The 20,587-nt window shown below is 48.2% G+C and overlaps 1 protein-coding gene across 1 annotated transcript in view; it reads left to right on the top strand.

Moving 5' to 3' along the window:
• The first annotated feature begins 15,611 nt into the window (after positions 1-15,611).
• LOC119300984 (actin-binding protein IPP-like) overlaps positions 15,612-20,587 on the top strand; it is a 9,802-nt gene continuing 4,826 nt past the window's right edge. Inside the window, exons 1-7 of the mRNA XM_037577887.1 lie at positions 15,612-15,811; positions 16,933-17,098; positions 17,326-17,507; positions 17,595-18,536; positions 18,661-18,717; positions 18,981-19,338; positions 19,429-19,628. Of these exons, the coding sequence (XP_037433784.1) occupies positions 16,942-17,098; positions 17,326-17,507; positions 17,595-18,536; positions 18,661-18,717; positions 18,981-19,338; positions 19,429-19,628 (1,896 nt within the window). The 5' untranslated portion in view covers positions 15,612-15,811; positions 16,933-16,941. The remainder of the gene's footprint in view (positions 15,812-16,932; positions 17,099-17,325; positions 17,508-17,594; positions 18,537-18,660; positions 18,718-18,980; positions 19,339-19,428; positions 19,629-20,587) is intronic.

Below are 20,587 nucleotides of genomic sequence, written 5' to 3'. Positions count from 1 at the left end.
ATATCATCTTGGGTCTTTATTTTTTTGGGAGTTATGCTCGAATCCGGGAGGTTCCTTGCGTTTACCCTCATATTCGGAAATTTTGAGATCTAAAGAATCCAAACGCTTATTGCAAAGGGTAATCAACATATTCATGCGGTGGAGATTCCCGCTAACACTCTTAAGAGGTTCAAGGGATTTTTGTAAGATCTTGGTTACTTTGCAAATTTTCTCGAAAACTTGCGTTTCTTATTGGGTATGATGATGCCCCTTTTGTTGGGGTAGTGTTCCCACTATACTCTCTATAATTTCATGTGCAATACTAGGATCAATTTCAATAAATTTGGCTTTGGCAACGCAATCCAAGAGTTGTCTATGAGATAAATTCAATCCAACATAAAAGTTGCGAAGCAGAATTCTAAAATTCACCTCTAGGGTGCAATTACGATAAAACCCCATCATTCTAAACCAAGCATCTTTTAAGTTTTCTCCTTGTCTTTGTTTGAAGTGAAGAACCTCAAACTCAGGAGACAAAGGGGAAGATAGGGGACTAGCCATAACGACAAGCAAGCAATCCGACACACGAGCAGACAAGAAACGGGCAAAAAGAAGCAAATAGAGAAAGAGAGGGAGCATAGAGAGAGAGGGGGGGGGGGCGAATAAAACGGCAAGGGTGAAGTGGGGGAGAGGAAAACGAGAGGCAAATGACAAATAATGTAATGCGGGAGATAAGGGTTGTGATGGGTACTTGGTATGTTGACTTTTGCGTAGACCTCCCCGGCAACGGCGCCAGAAATCCTTCTTGCTACCTCTTGAGCACTTGTGTTGGTTTTCCCTTGAAGAGGAAAGGGTGGTGCAGCAAAGTAGCGTAAGTATTTCCCTCAGTTTTTGAGAACCAAGGTATCAATCCAGTAGGAGGCCACGCACGAGTCCCTCGTACCTACACAAACAAATAAATCATCGCAACCAACGTGATAAGGGGTTGTCAATCCCTACACGGTCACTTACGAGAGTGAGATCTGATAGATATATGATAAGATAATATTTTTGGTATTTTTATGATAAAGATGCAAAGTAAAATAAAAGGCAATAAAAATAACTAAGTATTATGATGGAAGATAGGCCTGGGGGCCATAGGTTTCACTAGTGGCTTCTCTCGAGAGCATAAGTATTCACGGCGGGTAAACAAATTACTGTTGAGTAATTGACAGAATTGAGCATAGTTATGAGAATATCTAGGTATGATCATGTATATAGGCATCACGTCCGAGACAAGTATACCGACTCCTGCCTGCATCTGCTACTATTACTCCACACATCAACCGCTATCCAGCATGCATATAGAGTATTAAGTTCAAGAGAACAAAGTAACACTTTAAGCAAGATGACATGATGTAGAGGGATAAACTCAAGCAATATGAAATAAACCCCATCTTGTTATCCTCGATGGCAACAATACAATACGTGCCTTGCTGCCCCTACTGTCACAGGGAAAGGACACCGCAAGATTGAACCCAAAGCTAAGCACTTCTCCCATTGCAAGAAAGATCAATCTAGTAGGACAAACCAAACTGATAATTCGAAGAGACTTGCAAAGATAACCAATTATACATAAAAGAATTCAGAGAAGATTCAAATATTGTTCATAGATAGACTTGATCATAAACCCACAATTCATCGGTCTCAACAAACACACCGCAAAAGAAGATTACATCGAATAGATCTCCACAAGAGAGGGGGAGAACTTTGTATTGAGATCCAAAAAGAGAGAAGAAGCCATCTAGCTAATAACTATGGACCCGAAGGTCTGGCATAAACTACTCACACTTCATCGGAGAGGCTATGGTGTTGATGTAGAAGCCCTCCGTGATCGATGCCCCCTCCGGCAGAGCTCCGGAACTGGCCCCAAGATGGGATCTCGTGGATACAGAAAGTTACGGCAGTGGAATTAGGGTTTTGCCTCCGTATCTGGTAGTTTCGGGGTACGTAGGTATATATAGGAGGAAGGAGTACGTCAGTGGAGCAACAGGGGCCCACAAGGGTGGAGGGCACGCCCAGGTGTTGGAAATATGCCCTAGAGGCAATAATAAAATGGTTATTATTATATTTCTTTGTTCATGATAATTGTCTATTGTTCATGCTATAATTGTGTTATCCGGAAATCGTAATACATGTGTGAATACATAGACCACAACATGTCCCTAGTGAGCCTCTAGTTGACTAGCTCGTTGATCAAAGGATAGTCATGGTTTCCTGACTATGGACATTAGATGTCATTGATAACGGGATCACATCATTAGGAGAATGATGTGATGGACAAGACCCAATCCTAAGCTTAGCTCAAAGATCGTGTAGTTCGTTTGCTGTAGCTTTTCTGAATGTCAAGTATCATTTCCTTAGACCATGAGATTGTGCAACTCCCGGATACCGTAGGAGTGCCTTGGGTGTGCCAAACGTCACAACATAACTGGGTTACTATAAAGGTTCATTACAGGTATCTCCGAAAGTGTCTGTTGGGTTGGCACGAATCGAGACTGGGATTTGTCACTCCGTATGACGGAGAGGTATCTCTGGGCCCACTCGGTAATGCATCATCATAATGAGCTCAATGTGATCAAGTGGTTTATCACGGGATCATGCATTACTGTACGAGTAAAGTGACTTGCCGGTAACGAGACTGAACAAGGTATTGGAATACCGACGATCGAGTCTTGGACAAGTAACGTACCGATTGACAAAGGGAATTGTATACGGATTGATTGAATCCTCGACATCGTGGTTCATTCGATGAGATCATCGTGGAGCATGTGGGAGCCAACATGGGTATCCACATCCCGCTGTTGGTTATTGACCGGAGAGTCGTCTCGGTCATGTCTCCCGAACCCGTAGGGTCTACACACTTAAGGTTCGGTGACGCTAGGGTTGTTAGGAAGACTTGTATGTGATTACCGAATGTTGTTCGGAGTCCTGGATGAGATCCCGGACGTCATGAGGAGTTCCGGAATGGTCCGGAGGTAAATATTTATATATGGGAAGTTGTCATATGGTCGCAGGAAAGTTTCGGGGGCATATCGGTATTGTACCAGGGCCACCGGAGGGGTTCCGGGGGTCCACCGGGAGGGTCCACCTCTTCCGGAGGGCCTTATGGGCTGTATGGAGAAGGGAACCAGCCCAAGTGAGCTGGGGCGCCACACCCCCCTAGGGCCCATGCGCCTAGGGTTGGGGGAAACCCTAAGGGGGGGCGTCCCCTTGCTTGGGGGGCAAGCCCCCCTCCCCTTGGCCGCCGCCCCCCCTCTAGATCTCATCTAGAGGGGGCCGGCCCCTTCCCCTTTCCCCTATAAATAGAGGGGTGAGGGGAGGGCTGCACACAACATCCAAGGCGCAGCCCCTCCCCTCCCCAACACCTCTCCTCCTCCATAAGAGCTTGGCGAAGCCCTGCCGGAGTACTGCAGCTTCACCACCACCACGCTGTCGTGCTGCTGTTGGAGCCCTCTTCCTCAACCTCTCCCTCCTCCTTGCTGGATCAAGGCGCGGGAGACGTCCTCACTCCGTACATGTGTTGAACGCGGAGGTGCCGTCCGTTCGGCGCTAGGATCTTCGGTGATTCGGATCACGTCGAGTACGACTCCATCAACCCCGTTCTCTTGAACGCTTCCGCTCATGATCTACAAGGGTATGTAGATGCACTCCTCTTTTCCTCGTTGCTACATGACTCCATAGATTGATCTTGGTGATGCGTAGAAAATTTTAAAATTCTGCTACGTTCCCCAACACCAGGGGGGTAGGCGCGCCCCCTACCTCGTGGCCTCCTGGTTGATGTCTTGACGTAGGGTCCAAGTCCTCTGGATCATGTTCGTTCCGAAAATCACGTTCCCGAAGGTTTCATTCCGTTTGGACTCTGTTTGATATTCTTTTTCTGCAAAACCCTAAAATAGGCAAAAAAGCAATTCTGGGCTGGGCCTTCGGTTAATAGGTTAGTCCCAAAAAATAATATAAAAGTGTATAATAAAGCTCAATAATGTCCAAAACAGAATATAATATAGCATGGAACAATAAAAAATTATAGATACATTGGAGACGTATCAACCAAGTACGCGGGAACAGTTATGGGCACTCGACGTCGTGGTATCAGCCGAAGCCTTCTTGACGTCAGCGACTGAGCGGCGCACGCCGGATTAGACTGGAACACCTGCTCTTGTATTAGGGAGGCTAGGTCTGCTTCCGGTCGCCCACACAACGTGCAGGTGTGCAATGGGCGATGGGCCCAGACCCCTGCTCCATAGGATTTAGACTGGCATGCTGACCTCTCTGTTGTGCCTAGGTGGGGCTGCAACGTGTTGATCTTCCGAGGCCGGGCATGACCCAAGAAAGTGTGTCCAGCCAAAGGGATCGAGCATGTTGGGAAATGTGGTGCACCCCTGCAGGGAAGTTTATCTATTCGAATAGTCGTGTCCCTCGGTAAAAGGACGACCCGGAGTTGTACCTTGACCTTATGACAACTAGAACCAGATACTTAATAAAACACACCCTTTCAAGTGCCAGATACAACCCGGTGATCGCTCTCTCACAGGGCGACGAGGGGAGGATCGCCGGGTAGGATTATGCTATGCGGTGATACTTGGTTAACTTACCATCTACTCTCTTCTTCTGCTTCAAGATGGAGGCTGCCAGAAGCGTAGTCTTCAATAGGACTAGCTACCCCCCTCTTATTCCGGCATTCTGTAGTTTAGTCCACATATACTACCCTTTTCATTGATACCAATGCATATGTAGTGTAGCTCCTTGCTTGCGAGTACTTTGGATGAGTACTCACGGTTGCTTTGCTCCCCCTTTTCCCCTTTCTATACCCGGTTGTTGCGACCAGCCGTTGGAGTCCAGGAGCCAGACGTCACCGTCGACGATGACTCCTACTACACTGGAGGTGCCTACTACTACGTGCAGGCCGCTGACGACGAATAGGAGTAGTTTAGGAGGATCCCAGGCAGGAGGCCCGCGCCTCTTTCGATATGTATCCCAGTTTGTGCTAGCCATCTTATGGCAACTTGCTTAACTTATGTCTGTACTCAGATATTGTTGCTTCCGCTGACTCTTGTGTATTCGAGCTATGTATTCGAGCCTTCGAGGCCCCTGGCTTGTAATATAAAGCTTCTTTTATTTTAAGTTGTGTTTAGAGTTGTGTTGTGATATCTTCCGTGAGTCCTTGATCTTAATTGTACACATTTGCGTGTATGATTAGTGTATGGTCAAATCAGGGCCGTCACACTGCTTGATTGATTTTGATGAATATGAGTATTACAAGAGTTGATCTACCACGAGATCATAATGGCTAAACCCTAAAAGCCTAGCCTGTCTGACTATGATAATGAGGATCTCTGTCTACGGACCTAACCATCCGGTTCATATTCGGACGCCAAGCTTGCCTTCCACGTCAAGGAGAGTCCCATCCGGACACGGGTAGAGTCTTCGGTCTTTGTATCTTCACAGCCCATCAGTCCGGCCCATGTCTAATAAGTCGGATGCCTAAGAACCCCTTAGTCCAGGACTCCCTCAAACACCCTCCCGGGAGGTGGGTAGGGCGCGCCCCCTACCTTTTTGTCGCCTCGGGACTCTTATGGTCCAACTCTTATGCTTCGAGGTTCTCTTTTGGTCCATAAAAATCACCGTAATTTTTAGCCCATTCCGAGAACTTTTATTTCTGCACAAAAAACGACACCACGGTAGTGTAACACCCCAGATGTAACTTCCCTTATATGTATTCCAACTTTTGTCGTTTCCGGCACTAAGTTATTTTATTTCATCGTTGTCGGGTTTTTGCCTTCGTTGTGCTTTTGTCTTTGTCATGCATCTCATATCATGTCATCATGTGCATTGCATTTGCATACGTGTTCGTCTCATGCATCCAAGCATTTTCCCCGTTGTCCGTTTTGCATTCCGGCGCTCCTATGTCCTCCGGTGTCCCTTTCTACCTCTTTTCGTGTGCGGGTGCTAAACATTTTTGGATTGGACCGAGACTTGTCATGTGGCCTTGGTTTACTACCGGTAGACTGCCTGTCAAGTTTCGTGCCATTTGGACTTCGTTTGATACTCCAACGGTTAACCGAGGGACCGAAAAGGCCTCGTGTGTGTTGCAGCCCAACACCCCTCCCAATTGGCCCAAAACCCACCAAAACCTCCTCCATCATCTAGAGCGTTCGATCACAATCGCGTGGCCGCAAACCGCACATCATTTGGAGCTTCCTAACTCCTCCTACCTCTATAAATAGATCCCTCCACAAAAATCCCGGGTCTCCTCTCCCCCTAACCCTAGAAAATCCCTCTCCGCCGCCGGACAATGTCCGTTCTAAGCCGGACACGTCGCGCCGCCGCCGCCGTCCAATAGGACGCCGCCACGTGGCACCCGGAGCCCCACATCGCCGCCTCATCCCCGCGGCCCGCCGGAGCCCACGCGGGGCCCTCCCCGGCCCGAAGCGGAGCACCGCCCGCGCCCGCGTGTTCTCTCCGTCCGGCGCTCCTCCCTTCACCGCGCCGCCGCACGTCATCACCGCCGGCACGCTTCACCGCCCCGACGCCCTCTAGTGCTCCGGCCGCCGCCTCCTCGATCCGCCCGCGCCGGAGAAGCTCGCGGCGGCTCGCCTTCCGCCGTCTGGCCCTCTACGCCGACCTCCTCGCCTCCCTGCAGCGCGCTCCGGCCGCCTCGAACTCGGACTCCGGTGACTTCAACCCCGGCGAACCTCGGGCCGCGTGCAGCTATAGTACCGGATCCAGATCTGGGATTGGATCGGTTGATCTTTTCTCCCTGAAACCCTAACTTTTTGCATACTTTGACATGGCATAACTCTGCAACCGTTGCTCCGATTCGTGCGTATAGCATATCAAAATGTTCTTCTCGACGAGTACATCATTTCATCTCATTGCATCATTTTCATTTGAGCTCATGTTGATGCCCGAAATGCTGTTGGAAGAGGGCTATGTGATGATAGTTTCAGATCTGTTTCAGCAAATGCACTTTTGTCATTTTTGCCATGATTAATGTGTGCATGCTATGATCCTGAGCTCTACATGTGTTTTGAAGAATGCCATGCCATCTTTACAGGGGTGTATGCCATGTATTTTTGTGATCTTTGTGGTGACTAGCACAAGCATGCAAAGTAGCTTACTCAATGATGCTGATTTCAGGGACTTAGAATTTCACTAAGTCCTTGCCCTGTCATTATTTTTATGCCATCTGTTCATGTTGTTTCCTAGTGATCCGTGCCTCTTTTGAGCATGATCAGTAAGGATGTTTTGTAGATAATGTTGTGATATATCCATCCATGTATTTGTTTGCAATTATGGAGCACCCTAGCTTGAGTCAATTGAGCTCTACTGTTGCTATAAAATGTTCCTGGCAGATTGTTAACATGTTTAGCACTTTTGCTGAGCTTGTTGTTGTTGATCCGTGCATGCTATGCTGTTGTTCTTGCCATGTCTAGCTTTTATGTCATGTCTATTTGTTGGGTGTATGCTTAGTTTGTCATGAAATGCCTCGTAGTGAGTGCATCGAGCTCGTAAACATGCCTACTCGTTATCTGTTTTGCATGCTCCGGTTTTTCACTAAGTCTGAATCTATTTATGTTTTTGCTATGTTCACATGCTTGCAATTGTATTTTCTGATCTCTTTTGGCCCATGGTCACTAAGGGACTTTTGTTATATGCTTTGAGTAGCTTCATGCCATGCCTTGCTTTGCCATGATATGTTTCTGTAGCATGTAGTTATCGTGCTCTAAACATTGCTTCCTGATGATAAATTCCTGACATGCTGTTAATTTCACTAAGTCTGAAACATGTTATCTTTTGCATTTTTGCCATGCTTGTTTGAGCTTGCTATTGAGTGAATTAGCCGTAGCTTATTGTTCATCTTTTGTCAAGTATCATGAGTGGATCCCTGCCATGTATTTTGTTGCCATGTTTGAGTGCAGTAGCTTATTTATCTTGATGCATTTAGGTGGTCTCGTGCTGATTATCGCAGACCGGTGCCATATTTGTTTTGCTTGTCATTTCCAAACCGTGCATCCGATTCTGTTGATCTTTATATCAATTTCGACATCAACTCACCTTTCCAGTGGCACTCTTTGTTTTCCAAGTTGAGACCAGGTCCAATCATCCCGTTGCAAATCATGCATATGCATCACATATCGCATCCCGCATATCATATCATGTTTGCATCATGTTGCTTGAGCATTGCACGTGGTTGATTGTGTTCCTTTTGCTTGTTGTCTTGCTTTGGGTAGAGCCGGGAGACGAGTACGTGATCGAGGAGCCCGTTGAGTACGCTTACTAGGATCAAGGCAACTCCGAAAACTTTGTAGGCAAGATGACCATACTCTCGAAATCACTTCTATCTTTGCTTGCTAGATGCTCGCTCTTTTGCTATGCCTATGCTACGATGCCTACCACTTGCTTATCATGCCTCCCAAATTGCCATGTCAAACCTCTAACCACCTTGTCCTAGCAAACCGTTGTTTGGCTATGTTACCGCTTTGCTCAGCCCCTCTTATAGCGTTGCTAGTTGCAGGTGAAGATTGGAGATCGTTCCTTGTTGGAACTTGTTTATTGTTGGGATATCACCATATTATCTTGTTTATCTTAATGCACCTATATACTTGGTAAAGGGTGGAAGACTCGACCTTTTGTCTGGTGTTTTGTTCCACTCTTGCCGCCCTAATTTCCGTCATATCAGTGTTATGTTCCCGGATTTCGCGTTCCTTACACGGTTGGGTTATAGTGGGAACCCCTTGACAGTTCGCCTTGAATAAAACTCCTCCAGCAATGCCCAACCTTGGTTTTACCACAGTTGCAAGTCCACCCTTGACTCGCAACTGGGCCTAACGTTTTTAACCCAATTGCAAGTCCACCATCTACTTGCATGTCGCTAATAAAATAACAAGGACATTTGTGGGGTGGGGGTGGGGGGCTTATAGCAATTGCTAAGTGTAGTGATCGCTCATTATTTGGTCGTAGTCGGCTGACCCATTTACGTTGTTATCGAGTGGTCTTTTGGGAAGCAATCAGGGATTGCTGGGAGCAATATGGGTTCCGAGATCCGGTTTAAGGAACCTTTCTGACGGTTTGGGATGGTTGCAACTCGTTTTTTGTTCTCTTCTTATTTATCTATTTCTACTTGTATTCTCTTTTTTAGTTTTTCTTGTTCGCTTTTCATTATTTTTTATCATGTTCCTTTTTCTTTTTTAAAATTCCTAAATCTTTTTCAAAATATTTTTTTATTCTATTCCTTTACCTTTCCTTTTGTTTTCCGGTTAGACGATGATGAATGCCGTCACATTGAGGGGGCCCTAAGAATATCTCTTCATCGTCGGAGGAGCAAGTTCCACTCTCGAGCTATCTAGTCCCTTGTCAAACCTTTCGATGAACCTGTAAGTTGTCCTTATGATCACCGTGTTACAGATGACGTTCGAGCAATCCAAAATTCCACCGTACGGAAGAAGTGACTACGATACTCTCATAGTCTAAGGAACTAAATCACACGTTAACACTCCATGTTATAACAATTGACTATTGCTGATTGTACAAACAAGTTTGGGTCAATCCAATATGATTGTTTTCCAACGTCATATTCTCAATGTTGTTTTAGGACTACCCTTACACTTAACGATATCCTAAGATCTGGAAAATATGATCATCAACAACACTTGAGCTGGTTTTAGAGGCGAGACTAGAAATCTTATGTTACTGTTTATCATTGCACACGTGCATATGAGTTTTCCATTAGATCACACATTCCAGGATCATAGCAGTTATACTATAGAATATAAACTCTTAATTATGAACATGGACATATAATAATTCAATATTATTACCTCTAGAGTATATTTCCAACAGACATATGAGGCTTCAGCCCATAGACGATCTCACGAACGCCCCCTTGGAAAAACAAAACCGTAGTTCTCAAACGAGGCTAGATCATCAATAAGACAATCATGATGTAGGGTATTACCTCGATCCGCCAGCCAAAACCTGAGCATATATCTCCTTCTGTGCATCATTCAGATCTCCAACATGTTCGCTATCCTCATATGGGTAGTGTCGGAAAATTACGACGACACTGGGCACACCAGGTATGGGCTACGTGTGTCGGAAGCATGATGCCTTTCGATCCGCGCAACTGAGTCTACTTAAGTATGGACACGAGCATAAGAGTTTAGCATAACTCGGCTTCTCTCAACCCTGTGTCCGAAGCCCATGTTCTAGCGACTAAACCCCCAAAATTTACCACAATGATTTTTTCACAATAACTGAGTCAGCAACCAAGCTTCACCCTAAGCAAAGCCTACCATTGCCAAGTTGCCACTAATGAGACCATGCCCCCGACACGCCGCGAGATCCGAGAGGCTCTGTTACCAATCAATAGGCCCAACTAAACTTCAGACTATAATTTTAGTACAATTCAGAGCAAGTAACTCAAATATGCTGAAGGTTGTGCGATTGGTCTCTACTCGAGACTAAGGGCGTGTTTGGTTGAAATCCACACCGTTGCAAGCCTGGCCTGGCATGTGCCTGGTTCCTGCCTGGCCTTTGTTTGGTTAGTGGCTTGGCGCAAACATTGATTGCCTGGCATGGACGTCCCTAGCAGTTTGGTTAGCCTGGCTGGATTAAAAAAATCGAATAAAATAATATATCCATCCCAGGCAGTGTCATCAGCCTGGTCCAGGCATTCGATTTTTCACGCCTGGCTGGGTGCCTGGCACTAAGCAAGGGACGGCAACAACATTAGAAATATTTTAAGACTAGCCACAGTAGGAGTAACTTCAGCAGTAACATCGAGTCCAACTCAGCAAATTTGCTTATGAGGAGAGAGCTAGTTGTAGTAACTTAGCTAGTTACTGTAACATCACATGTCCCAATGCAATATGAGTCTATAACATAATAAATGAATCTTTGCATGTTACCACACTTAAGTTATTACCCATTATGAAGGTAGTAACACAGTCTAAGGAAATGTATGTGTTACTAATGTATATTACTCTCTATTATGGCTAATCTAAGCATAAAAGGACAAACTAGCATGCAAGGAAGCGAACCAAACACGCATGTACCAGGCTAGCCTGGCCAGGCAAAAACATGCATCATCTCAGGCTTCATCCAGACACTATTTTTTTCCAGACACATTGTCCAGGCCTTCAACCAAACAGGCCCTAACACTTAAAACATGACCGTGCTAGTGTCGGCTAGGGCTTAACTCAATCACATCAATAATGTCCATAATGAAGTGAAAGGGTGACTCTAAGCCAATAGCCACTACATACAAAAATATAAATCAAGAAATAATACTAGGTTACACGTCGTTGTGAGGCGAGCAACAAGGTGTCACGGCAGCCGTGGTCCGTTCAATCTTCAATCAATTGCCTCGAGCTTAAAAGCATCTTCAGCCATGCCCCCAGACCATTTTTTCGACGCCGGCGTCGAAAAAATAGCCCGGTCGCGACTCCAGGAGCCCGTTTTCTGCCGGATTGAACCGAAATTGACGTCGGCATACCCAATTCGGACCCGGCGCGCTGGGGTCACCTGGGGGCGACGGACGGGCCGTTTTTGGCGCGAACTGTGATGGTCCCGCCCTGTCAACGACACGCCGCTTCTCGTCCACATCGCCTCGTTTCCCGCAAGAATCAATGTCAACTGACGTGCTGCCGCGCCGTCGCCTTCATTGATGTTGCGTCTGGCGCGATGCAGCACGCCGGTCAGCATGCCCATTGATGTCGCACAGTGAAGCGTCGCGTCGCCCAGCGCCACGGCCGCCCGCCATGCGTCGCCTGGCATGCGCCTCCGCCACCCTTGCTCCGGCTATAAAAGCCGGACTCCTCATCGGTGAACGCTGCACCACAGCAAAAAATCGCCCCCTCCCCTGCTCGCACACTCCACACGCCCGCCGACGAGCAATGACAGCGCGGTACCCAGGCGACTCCGCGGCGAAGAACGACTTCGGCCGCCGCCACCTCCACGAGTGGGAGGCGCGCCTCCTTTTTGAGGCCGACTACCCGGCTCCCCCGGACATGAGGGTGCCGGGCGCATGGCGCTTGAGCGCCGGCGGCGTGCCGGTGCCACCCACTCCCACCGGGGCGGACAGGCGGGCAGAGATCGCCCGCGTTAGGTCGTCGCTGACGGAGGAGCAGCCGCGAACGCCGGCGTACTCCCCCGACAACAACACGTTCTGGACGATCTACTTCGACCGCCGCCGTGACGGCCTGATCGCCTCCACCAACGGCGTCGTACCTTGCGGCCGCCACAACGCCGGAGGGTGGTGCGAGTGGTGGGGGGTTCTCGGCCGCACCCTCGAGAACGTCCTCGACTACATCGAGGCCGGCAACACGCCGCGCCTCGAGTACCCCGCCCCCGCTCCCCCGTCCTTCTCTCGCCGCCGTGGCAGCTCGTGGACGCCGTGGCGGTTCTCGGACGCGACAACCTCCTCCTCCTCGGGCGGCTCGCCGGCGGCCTTCGCCGTCAAGCCGGAGCCGCAGGACACGGCGGGGGAGTCCCCGCTAGGGCGCCGCACCCGCAGCGGCGCCCTGACCATCCCCGAGGAAGGCCGCGGCGGTCGCCTACGCCCCGTCCGGCCGAAAACCGAGCTAGAGCCTCCCTTGCTCCCGGTGAAGCCGGAGCACCTCGCAATGGCCGCCGCTGACGAGACGACCATGAAGTGGGCGAGGGAGGACTACGTCCGCGAGCAGGTGGCTCGCCAGCGCCGCGCCATCGAGGAACTCAAGGCGCGCCACCACCGCCCCGTCAGCGAGGTGGACGGCGTCGTCTACCTTGACAGCGACGAGGAGGAGGCCGGGCCATCCCGCGTCGGCGGCCATGGACAGGGCTGCAGCAGGGACGACGGCGGGTGGCAGGGCGAGGACGACGAGGAAGACGACGACGACGGAGACTACACCGACTTCTACAAGCGCCTAGGCATGTAGAAGCCGGACGACGGCGAGGCGCGGCGAGGACGGCGTAGCTAGGCCGTGTTTGTTTTTTTATTTGTTTTTTCTACAAATTTGAATGAATGTCCCGAGTTTGGATGAATTTTGACGAGTTTATGCCAAAAAAACGCCGAATAGATTTAGCCCTGGAGTCGACCTGGGGCGACGACTAGGAACGCAGTCGCTCCCACACCGAAAATCTCGCCGACTCGCCCCCAGGACGCGTTTTTTGGCGTCCTGAGGGCCGAACGGCTGGAGATGCTCTAAGTTTCCAACTCAATCGGTATCTTGGATCTCTAGCTGTTCGATCGTAGTTGGAGGTCAACACGGTCAACATTAAAAAATTGTCTTATTACTTGGGTAAAAATCAGAGCTTAGGTTGTAGCTAATGCATGACATCCAGCTCATTAACAATTCAACCATTCTTTTTGAAAAGAAGGATATACCCCCGACCTCTGCATCTGGATGATGCATGCAGCCATTTTATTAATTATTTACAAATCTTTTATAAGGTAATACATCAGTAAGGTTGAAGCCACCATCTTGGCAACACCTGTCGCTACTCCTATCCCCGTGATGAAGGGGTGCCGAATGTTCGAGCGTAATACCAAACAGACATCGCACCAACACCTAACATCTAATGTCGGATGCCCCATCCAAGCCACAATACCTGGACTGGGTTACACACTGATCCAGCGCACTTTTAGTGGGCACCACATGTGCACGCAGCAAGGGCCGTCACCCCCTTCATCCATCAATCCATTCTCAGATTAGATACTGACGCAATTGACCTTGTCAGGCCTCTCTGCCATTGACGCCACCACGACGCCAGACAGCGTCGTCCTCCTGCACGAGTCCATCGCACCCATCGGACGCCGAGTCTCCACTGTGCCATGCGGCCGAGATCCGCCGTCATCAATGTGTAGGATGAAGTGCCGCTCCATCACCTACCGACGCCCCGACCATCAAGCCGTCCACATGTCCGTCCAGCCGATGAATGTCTTCAAAGATGATGCCCCCACGAGGGTGATGGCGAAGAAGTCGCCATCATCCGATCCAGGAGGCCCCTCAATGCTTCCAACGAGTGCTATGACGCCCACGGGCGCCGCCGTCAATGGTAGCCCTCCTCTAGATCTGAGGTTTCCCTCGAAAACAATGGTGCTAGGGACGCCCCCACCATCACCTCCAACGAGGAAAATGACACCCACGGGCGCCGCCAACGATGGTGGCATCCTCACCCACTTCAGCAGCTAGGCCACCATCTCCTCCTCCACTTGATCCGCTGCCGGGAAGCCATCGCGAGGCAAGACCCACCGACTAGATCCCTTTGGACCGACAATGAAGACGGCCAAAGGTAGAGGAGGTCACATCGCTGCGTGGCCGACGCCATGGCCACACACACGTTGTCCCGAGGCGCCCGCTCAAGATCCACCGTCACAGCCACGCCTCCAAGCCGCGACAGATGGACGCCCCGCCGCCGCCATCATCCCCTCGCACGAACTTTGCCCAGCCGGGATCCGGCGGCGGCGGGAGGAGAGGCAAAGGGGAGGTGGAGGCGGAGGCGGAGAGAAAGAGAGAGATCTGGATCGGGACAAGTCTCAGTCGATGCTATATCCGTAAGATCTTACGTTGAGATCCGTGCAAATTTTTCTTTTCGGTTTTTTGTTTCTTTCTTACATGTCATATCACTTGACTTAGACTTAGTTATAAGTCTCAGTCAACCGAGACTTAGACACGGCTAGTGAAATATTGTTTTCTCGCATAGTCGCATCACCATGTCCATTTACCCATGGCGGGTTTCCACCATTGGAGATATTTTTACTATCTATTATGATCAGTATCGATCCGGTTCAATCTGTTCGATTGATGAATAAAACGGGATTAGTCGGAAAAAGTAGATAGTCTGAGTTAGGCATGTAGGATAAGAAGCCCACGTGGAGCCGACGGCAGCGCCTGCCCGTCTCTAAGCTCGTCTAGCGCAGTAGCCGAGCCGGGCACTTGTACGATGAGTCTTCTCATCAAAGTAGAAGATACTGGAGCCGAAAAGAAGAAAACCTCTTTGCTGCATCCCCCGATGGACACGAGAACGAAGAAAACGTGCATGGATCGGGTCCGTCGTGCGTGCTAGTGTAGCAGGATCACCATCACCATGCCTGCTTGTGCCTGTGCCTGTGCCGAGGGAAACGCGTGAAAGTAGAGACGAGAAATGGGTGCGCAGCGCCCTCCGGAGATAGACGGCTAGATGCTTTGGCCTGGCTACCAGGCAGGCTGCAGCTCCTATACGGAGGACTGACGGTAAGGGCATCTCCTCCTCCTCCTCCTCCTCCTCCTCCCTCTGTGCGGCTGTGCGTATGCGTGTCAGGGCGTGCGTTCGTCAGTCTGCGGCGCACACGGACCTGGTCCATGGACGCCCTTGACCATCTCCCTGTGTTTCCGTCCGTTGGACGTGGCTTTTGCCCGGAACGGGAGCTGCGTTTGCGTGTGGAGCTGCTGCCTGCCCACAGCCCCCTTGCCTCTTTCCTCCTTTCGGCATTTCCTTCGCCGCGTAATAAATCAGACTACACTAGTAGAGGAAAAAAGAAATATAGCAGAGAGAGAGAGAGAGAGGGAGAGACTCGGCGAGGACGAAGGGAGGGAGGGGAGTAAAAAGGAATCCACTTTTCCTACCCACCACCATTTCTTTCTTTTGCACTGCAACAGCACAGCACAGCACACCCTCTTCATTTCGCCTCCCGTCCCCTCAATAAACCTTCCCTTGCCCTCCGCTCACACAATCCCCTCCTCCTCCCCAAGAAACCCCAGACAACCAACCCTCCTCGTCGCCGATCACCGCCGGACGGGAGCTCCCTCCGCCGTCTCCCGGCGACTCCTCAGTAAAATCGCCGCCTCCTCCTTCCTCGCGCTCTCTCTCTTTCCGTCTCCTTGCTCGCCCACGCTGTAATTTAATTCAACGACCTAGCGCTTGTTCTCGGCTCAAAGCAACGTCGCACCGTGCCGATGAGGCGCCCCTCTCCACCCAACCGCGCCCGATCGTGCTTCTTCTCCGCACCCAACGCCCGGCCTTGCCTGCTCTTGCTGCTGCTTCTGCCTCTGCTTGGTGGCGGTGGGGGATGGGTGGCGCGACTCTTCGGATTTCCCATGCAACCCAACGGGATTGCGCAATGCAGGATGCAAGCGGGGGAATTAGGGCGCGTGCTCACATTTCCATCACGCGAGTGATCCCCTAGATTTTCGCTTTTTTTTCCTACTGTGAATGCTCTGTTGTATCCGATTACCAAGTACCGCAGGGTGCCAACTGCAAAAGTCATCCCTTGTGTTATCACTGTGCTTGCCCTGTTGCTAGCTTCTTCTGCTGCTACTAGTACTTGTACTAACTTGTTTGGTTCCATCATTAATTGTGCCTGCAATGCAGTCTCAGGTGTAACTGAGTTTTAGTTTTGCTATGAGGTGATATACGACTAACTGGGGCTTCCAGTAATTATGTCTAGTGTACTCAGATGTTGAATTGCCTACATGTTTGGTCCTTCAGTTCCCTTTATTGCTCTATACACACATGCTTTTTGTAAGTTTGGGGCTTCAAAGGGGAAGATATTATTGAAAGTGCATGCATTTTCTTCGAATCATTGCGTGTCCTCAACGTACAATGTACCTGTACTAGTTTCTCATGTGCCAATACTTCTCTTCTTACTAAAAATGGTGCCAAATAGGCTCTTTTATATGGCGTTCCGGTTGATTTTTTTTGCATGCAGGTAGGTGATTCACTTTGATTTCATATGATTCACTAATACTCATGCCTAAACAACTTGCTTCATATCAATGCGTAGACGATGTTCACTGAACCTTCACACAACTAATTAAGTATATAGTAAAATGATGAGATATTGAGATGGTGTTAGTTGATTTGCGCATCGTTCTTTCATCTTTACAAAATGTTTATGACTGAACAACTTCAATTTGCGCTGCACTTTGTTTAATCATTTCCGCCCGTTCTCAGCTTAATGCAATGGTCAAGAAGAAATCTTCATGGAGCCAGGTTCTGAGTGGCAGGCCAACAAACCTCTTTGTTCCTGCAAGAAATCTTCCAGTGCAGGATCTTGGAGCTGTAATTTTCGGCTGCACAAACAATACTATTGCTGAGTGCCACTCGCGCCAACTTTTTGGTACGCTATATTTCTTAATCATAGTCTTGCTGTTATAGGCCCTTTCTTTTTCTTTCATACAAAGAAGTGACATGTCTGTGTTTTTTAGAGCATATGCCTTCTCCATTTGATGCATCTACGATACCTTGTGCTAAAAATTCTTCTTTCATGCTTTTTAAAGAATATAATTCAGATTTTTGAAATCAGTTTGTTGAACCATGCACTAACTTATGTAACTTACATGTCAGGCTTGCCAAAAGCACATCTCTCATATGTACACAACATCAAGGAAGGGCTACCTCTATTCCTGTTCAATTATGATGATCGCAGATTGCATGGCGTTTATGAAGCTGCAAGCAATGGCAAATTCTGTCCTGAATCAAATGCATGGACAAATAATGGCTACGAAAAGACAAGCTATCCTGCTCAGGTATCATCCTTTATTCTTGTATATGCCACCTTGCTCAACCTCTATAAAATGACTCAAAGGGAGCACTGTACTCTTCCAATTATCTAGGTTGCAATGCGGATAAGAATGTGGTGTGTTCCACTAGAGGAGAGTAAATTCAGGAATGCTATTATAGGCAATTATTACCAGAAGACGCCCACTGTCTATGGCCAGAAGCCTCACTTCTTCAGATTTGAATTGGATCATGCACAAACACGTGCTTTGATGGCTATGTTTACTCCTTCGCCTTCCCCCATCAAGTTCTGGACGCCTCCTGTTTCACAACCAGGAGCTCAGCATGTGAGTGAACCAACACCACCTCCTGTGTGGGTACAAAAATTTGAGGGTAACAATGAGCTCAAAGCAGAAAAGGTTTTAGTGTCATATGCAGATGCGGTAAAGCAAAGCAAGTTTGAGGTTGAAGGAGTTGGACTAAGAGATGTGGATGATGGGCGGAACAATGAGTGGAACAATGAGCGGAACAATGAGTGGAACAATGAGCGGAACAACGAGCTCAAACCAGAAAAGGGTTTAGTGTCATATGCAGACATGGTAAAGCAGAACAAGTTTGAGGTTGAGGGAGTTGGAATGGCAGATGTGGACAATGGGCATGCCAGCTCAAGCAAAGAATCTTCCAATGGTTTCGATGATCTCGACTGCAAAGAGACACCACCAGAGTGGGAGGATCATGCACTGTTCAGTAAGGGAGTTGAAGTGCAACAGCAGCAACAATCTGCCCAGCAGGAAAATGAGCTTAGCTTCACGTTGGTATTAGAGAAGCTTAAGGCTCTATCAGTCCAGCAACTTAATTCTGAATTTTATGTCAATGGAGCTGGAACAGAAGGCATTGATGCATATGGTTGTAAGGACATGCAAGAAGTTAAAGGTACATTTCTTGAGGGGCACTGTGGTTTGCCGGAGAACTTAGATACCGAAGTCGATCAGCTTGCCTGGGAGCATTCCAGTTTGCTACTCCAAGGATTGGACTATGAATCCTATTCAGAAGCTAAGGTTAGTTATAACATAGCTACAGGTTTACTACCGTCCTTATTTCTTGTCTGTCTAATATGAGTACTCCTGCAAACAGCTTCATGTCTATGTATTCCAACTTTCTCACAGTTATTTTGTTTTTCAGTTGATAGATGTGGTTAAAGGACTGTCCGAACGTATAGAGACTATGGAGAAGAAGCAGGTATCTCTAAATGCTGTAATATCTTCAAATGCCTTATATCTGTTATACTGTTTTTTTTTGGATCTTAAAGTTTATGAATCAATAAGTTAATCACAGCGTTACTTCATGGTGACCTACAGGATGGTTGTATTTTCAAACTAAGTTTACTTTTATGTATTCTCTAGTGTATAGGATTATACATTTTGTATGTAAATGTTTGGAATCCTGCAAAATTCAGCTTCTTTAGTGTTCTGTTCCTAATATTCTGATATGTTCAAATGCAGATTATTTCCAACAAAGAAGTCAAATGCCTACAAGGAGTGAATGACAGGTTGCTGAAAAGAGTTGTTGAGCTAAAGAACACAGTGAAGAATTTGAATTCGAAAATAGATCCTTTATCTCTAGATGATTCACTAAATCAGTTTGTTGAAGAATGTTTGGGTTCAGAAGATGTCATTTATCTCATTGGTGGTTTCGATGGCATCTCATTTTTGTCATCATTAGACTCCTTCTCACCCTCCTTGGACATACTAACACCTCTGAAACCAATGACTGCTGGGAAGTCCTATACCTCTGCTGTCGCGTTAGATGGCAAAATATTTGTTCTTGGTGGTGGTGATGGCGCTTGCTGGTTTGATACAGGTACTCATTGGTTTCTGTGTTTAGTCTTTGATGGCCTCCCTGATTGCAAATTTTAGGTCCTAATATATGCATGCATCCTTTCTCCTGAAGTTGACTGTTATGACCGAAGACGTGATGATTGGACCCCATGCCCAGCACTGACTCATGGAAAGGGGAGCCTCGCTGGAGTTGGTTTGCATGGGAAAATTTATGCATTTGGCGGTGGAGATGGCATTTGCTGTTTCTCTGACATGGAGGTGTTTGATCCTGCTCAGGGAAAGTGGACAAAGAGTCACCCTATGCTAGAAAAGGTACATACGTTTTCAACATGTCATCCTTGATTCAGCTTACCTTCATTGCAGAATGATTTAATCGAGTCTAGTAATTGTTGTATACGCTGCAGATCAGGAAAATTACTAGTTATGAACGAGTACTACACCGTAAAGAGAAAAAACTGTGGGGTTTACAGAAAAACTAGTTATGAACGAGTATGAGTAGCCTACTGATAAATTAGTTGCTCCATTTTCAATACGAAGACGAGATAGTACCAACTTTTATCTCTTCATTCTCGATGCAAGCATGAGAACTACGAAATCCTAAGCAGTTACAGATAAGAGCCTCCATGTCAGAGAATGGTCCATAGGATATGGAAAAAGTAACTCTTTGATCTACTCCCTCCGTTCCATATTACTTGTCGCTGATTTAGTACAAAGTTGTACTAAATTAGCGACGAGTAATATGGAACGGAGAAGTATGTTATGGCCGGCCGGCTTAGGCCCGCAAGTTATCTTAGTTTTTATTTTCAAATTAGGCAAGTTATCTTAGGCAAGTTATTTTAGGTTGATTCTTCTACAAGTTATCTAGGATATAAATATAGGTTGTAAGGCTCTTTTTGAAGGCAAGCAATAAGAAGAATATTATCTCCTATTGCCCGGCTCCCTGAGGAGCCGGAACCCTAGCCGCCAACAGCCCTAGCCACCGCCCTTCTCCTAGCCGCGACGGCGCCCTGCCGCCGGCGCGCCCGATCCTCGCCACGTCTCCCTCCATCCTTCCCTTACCACCTACGCCCTAGACCTGGTAGAGTACTTGATCCTACCAATTTGGTATCAGGTAACCGGGTTTCGACCATGTCTCCGCCAATTCCACCGCCACCACCACCGCTGCCCGCCAACTCCTCCACCACCGCCGCCTCTGCGCCGGGCGTCACGGCCTCGCTCTCGGCGGGCACCACTGCGTCGCTCTCAGCGCCGGTCCTAACGGCACCCGGCAC

This window comes from Triticum dicoccoides, chromosome 5A (genome assembly GCF_002162155.2).
Source record: "Triticum dicoccoides isolate Atlit2015 ecotype Zavitan chromosome 5A, WEW_v2.0, whole genome shotgun sequence".
In the NCBI taxonomy this organism is placed as follows: Eukaryota; Viridiplantae; Streptophyta; class Magnoliopsida; order Poales; family Poaceae; genus Triticum; species Triticum dicoccoides.
This window is presented reverse-complemented; position numbering and strand designations above follow the sequence as displayed.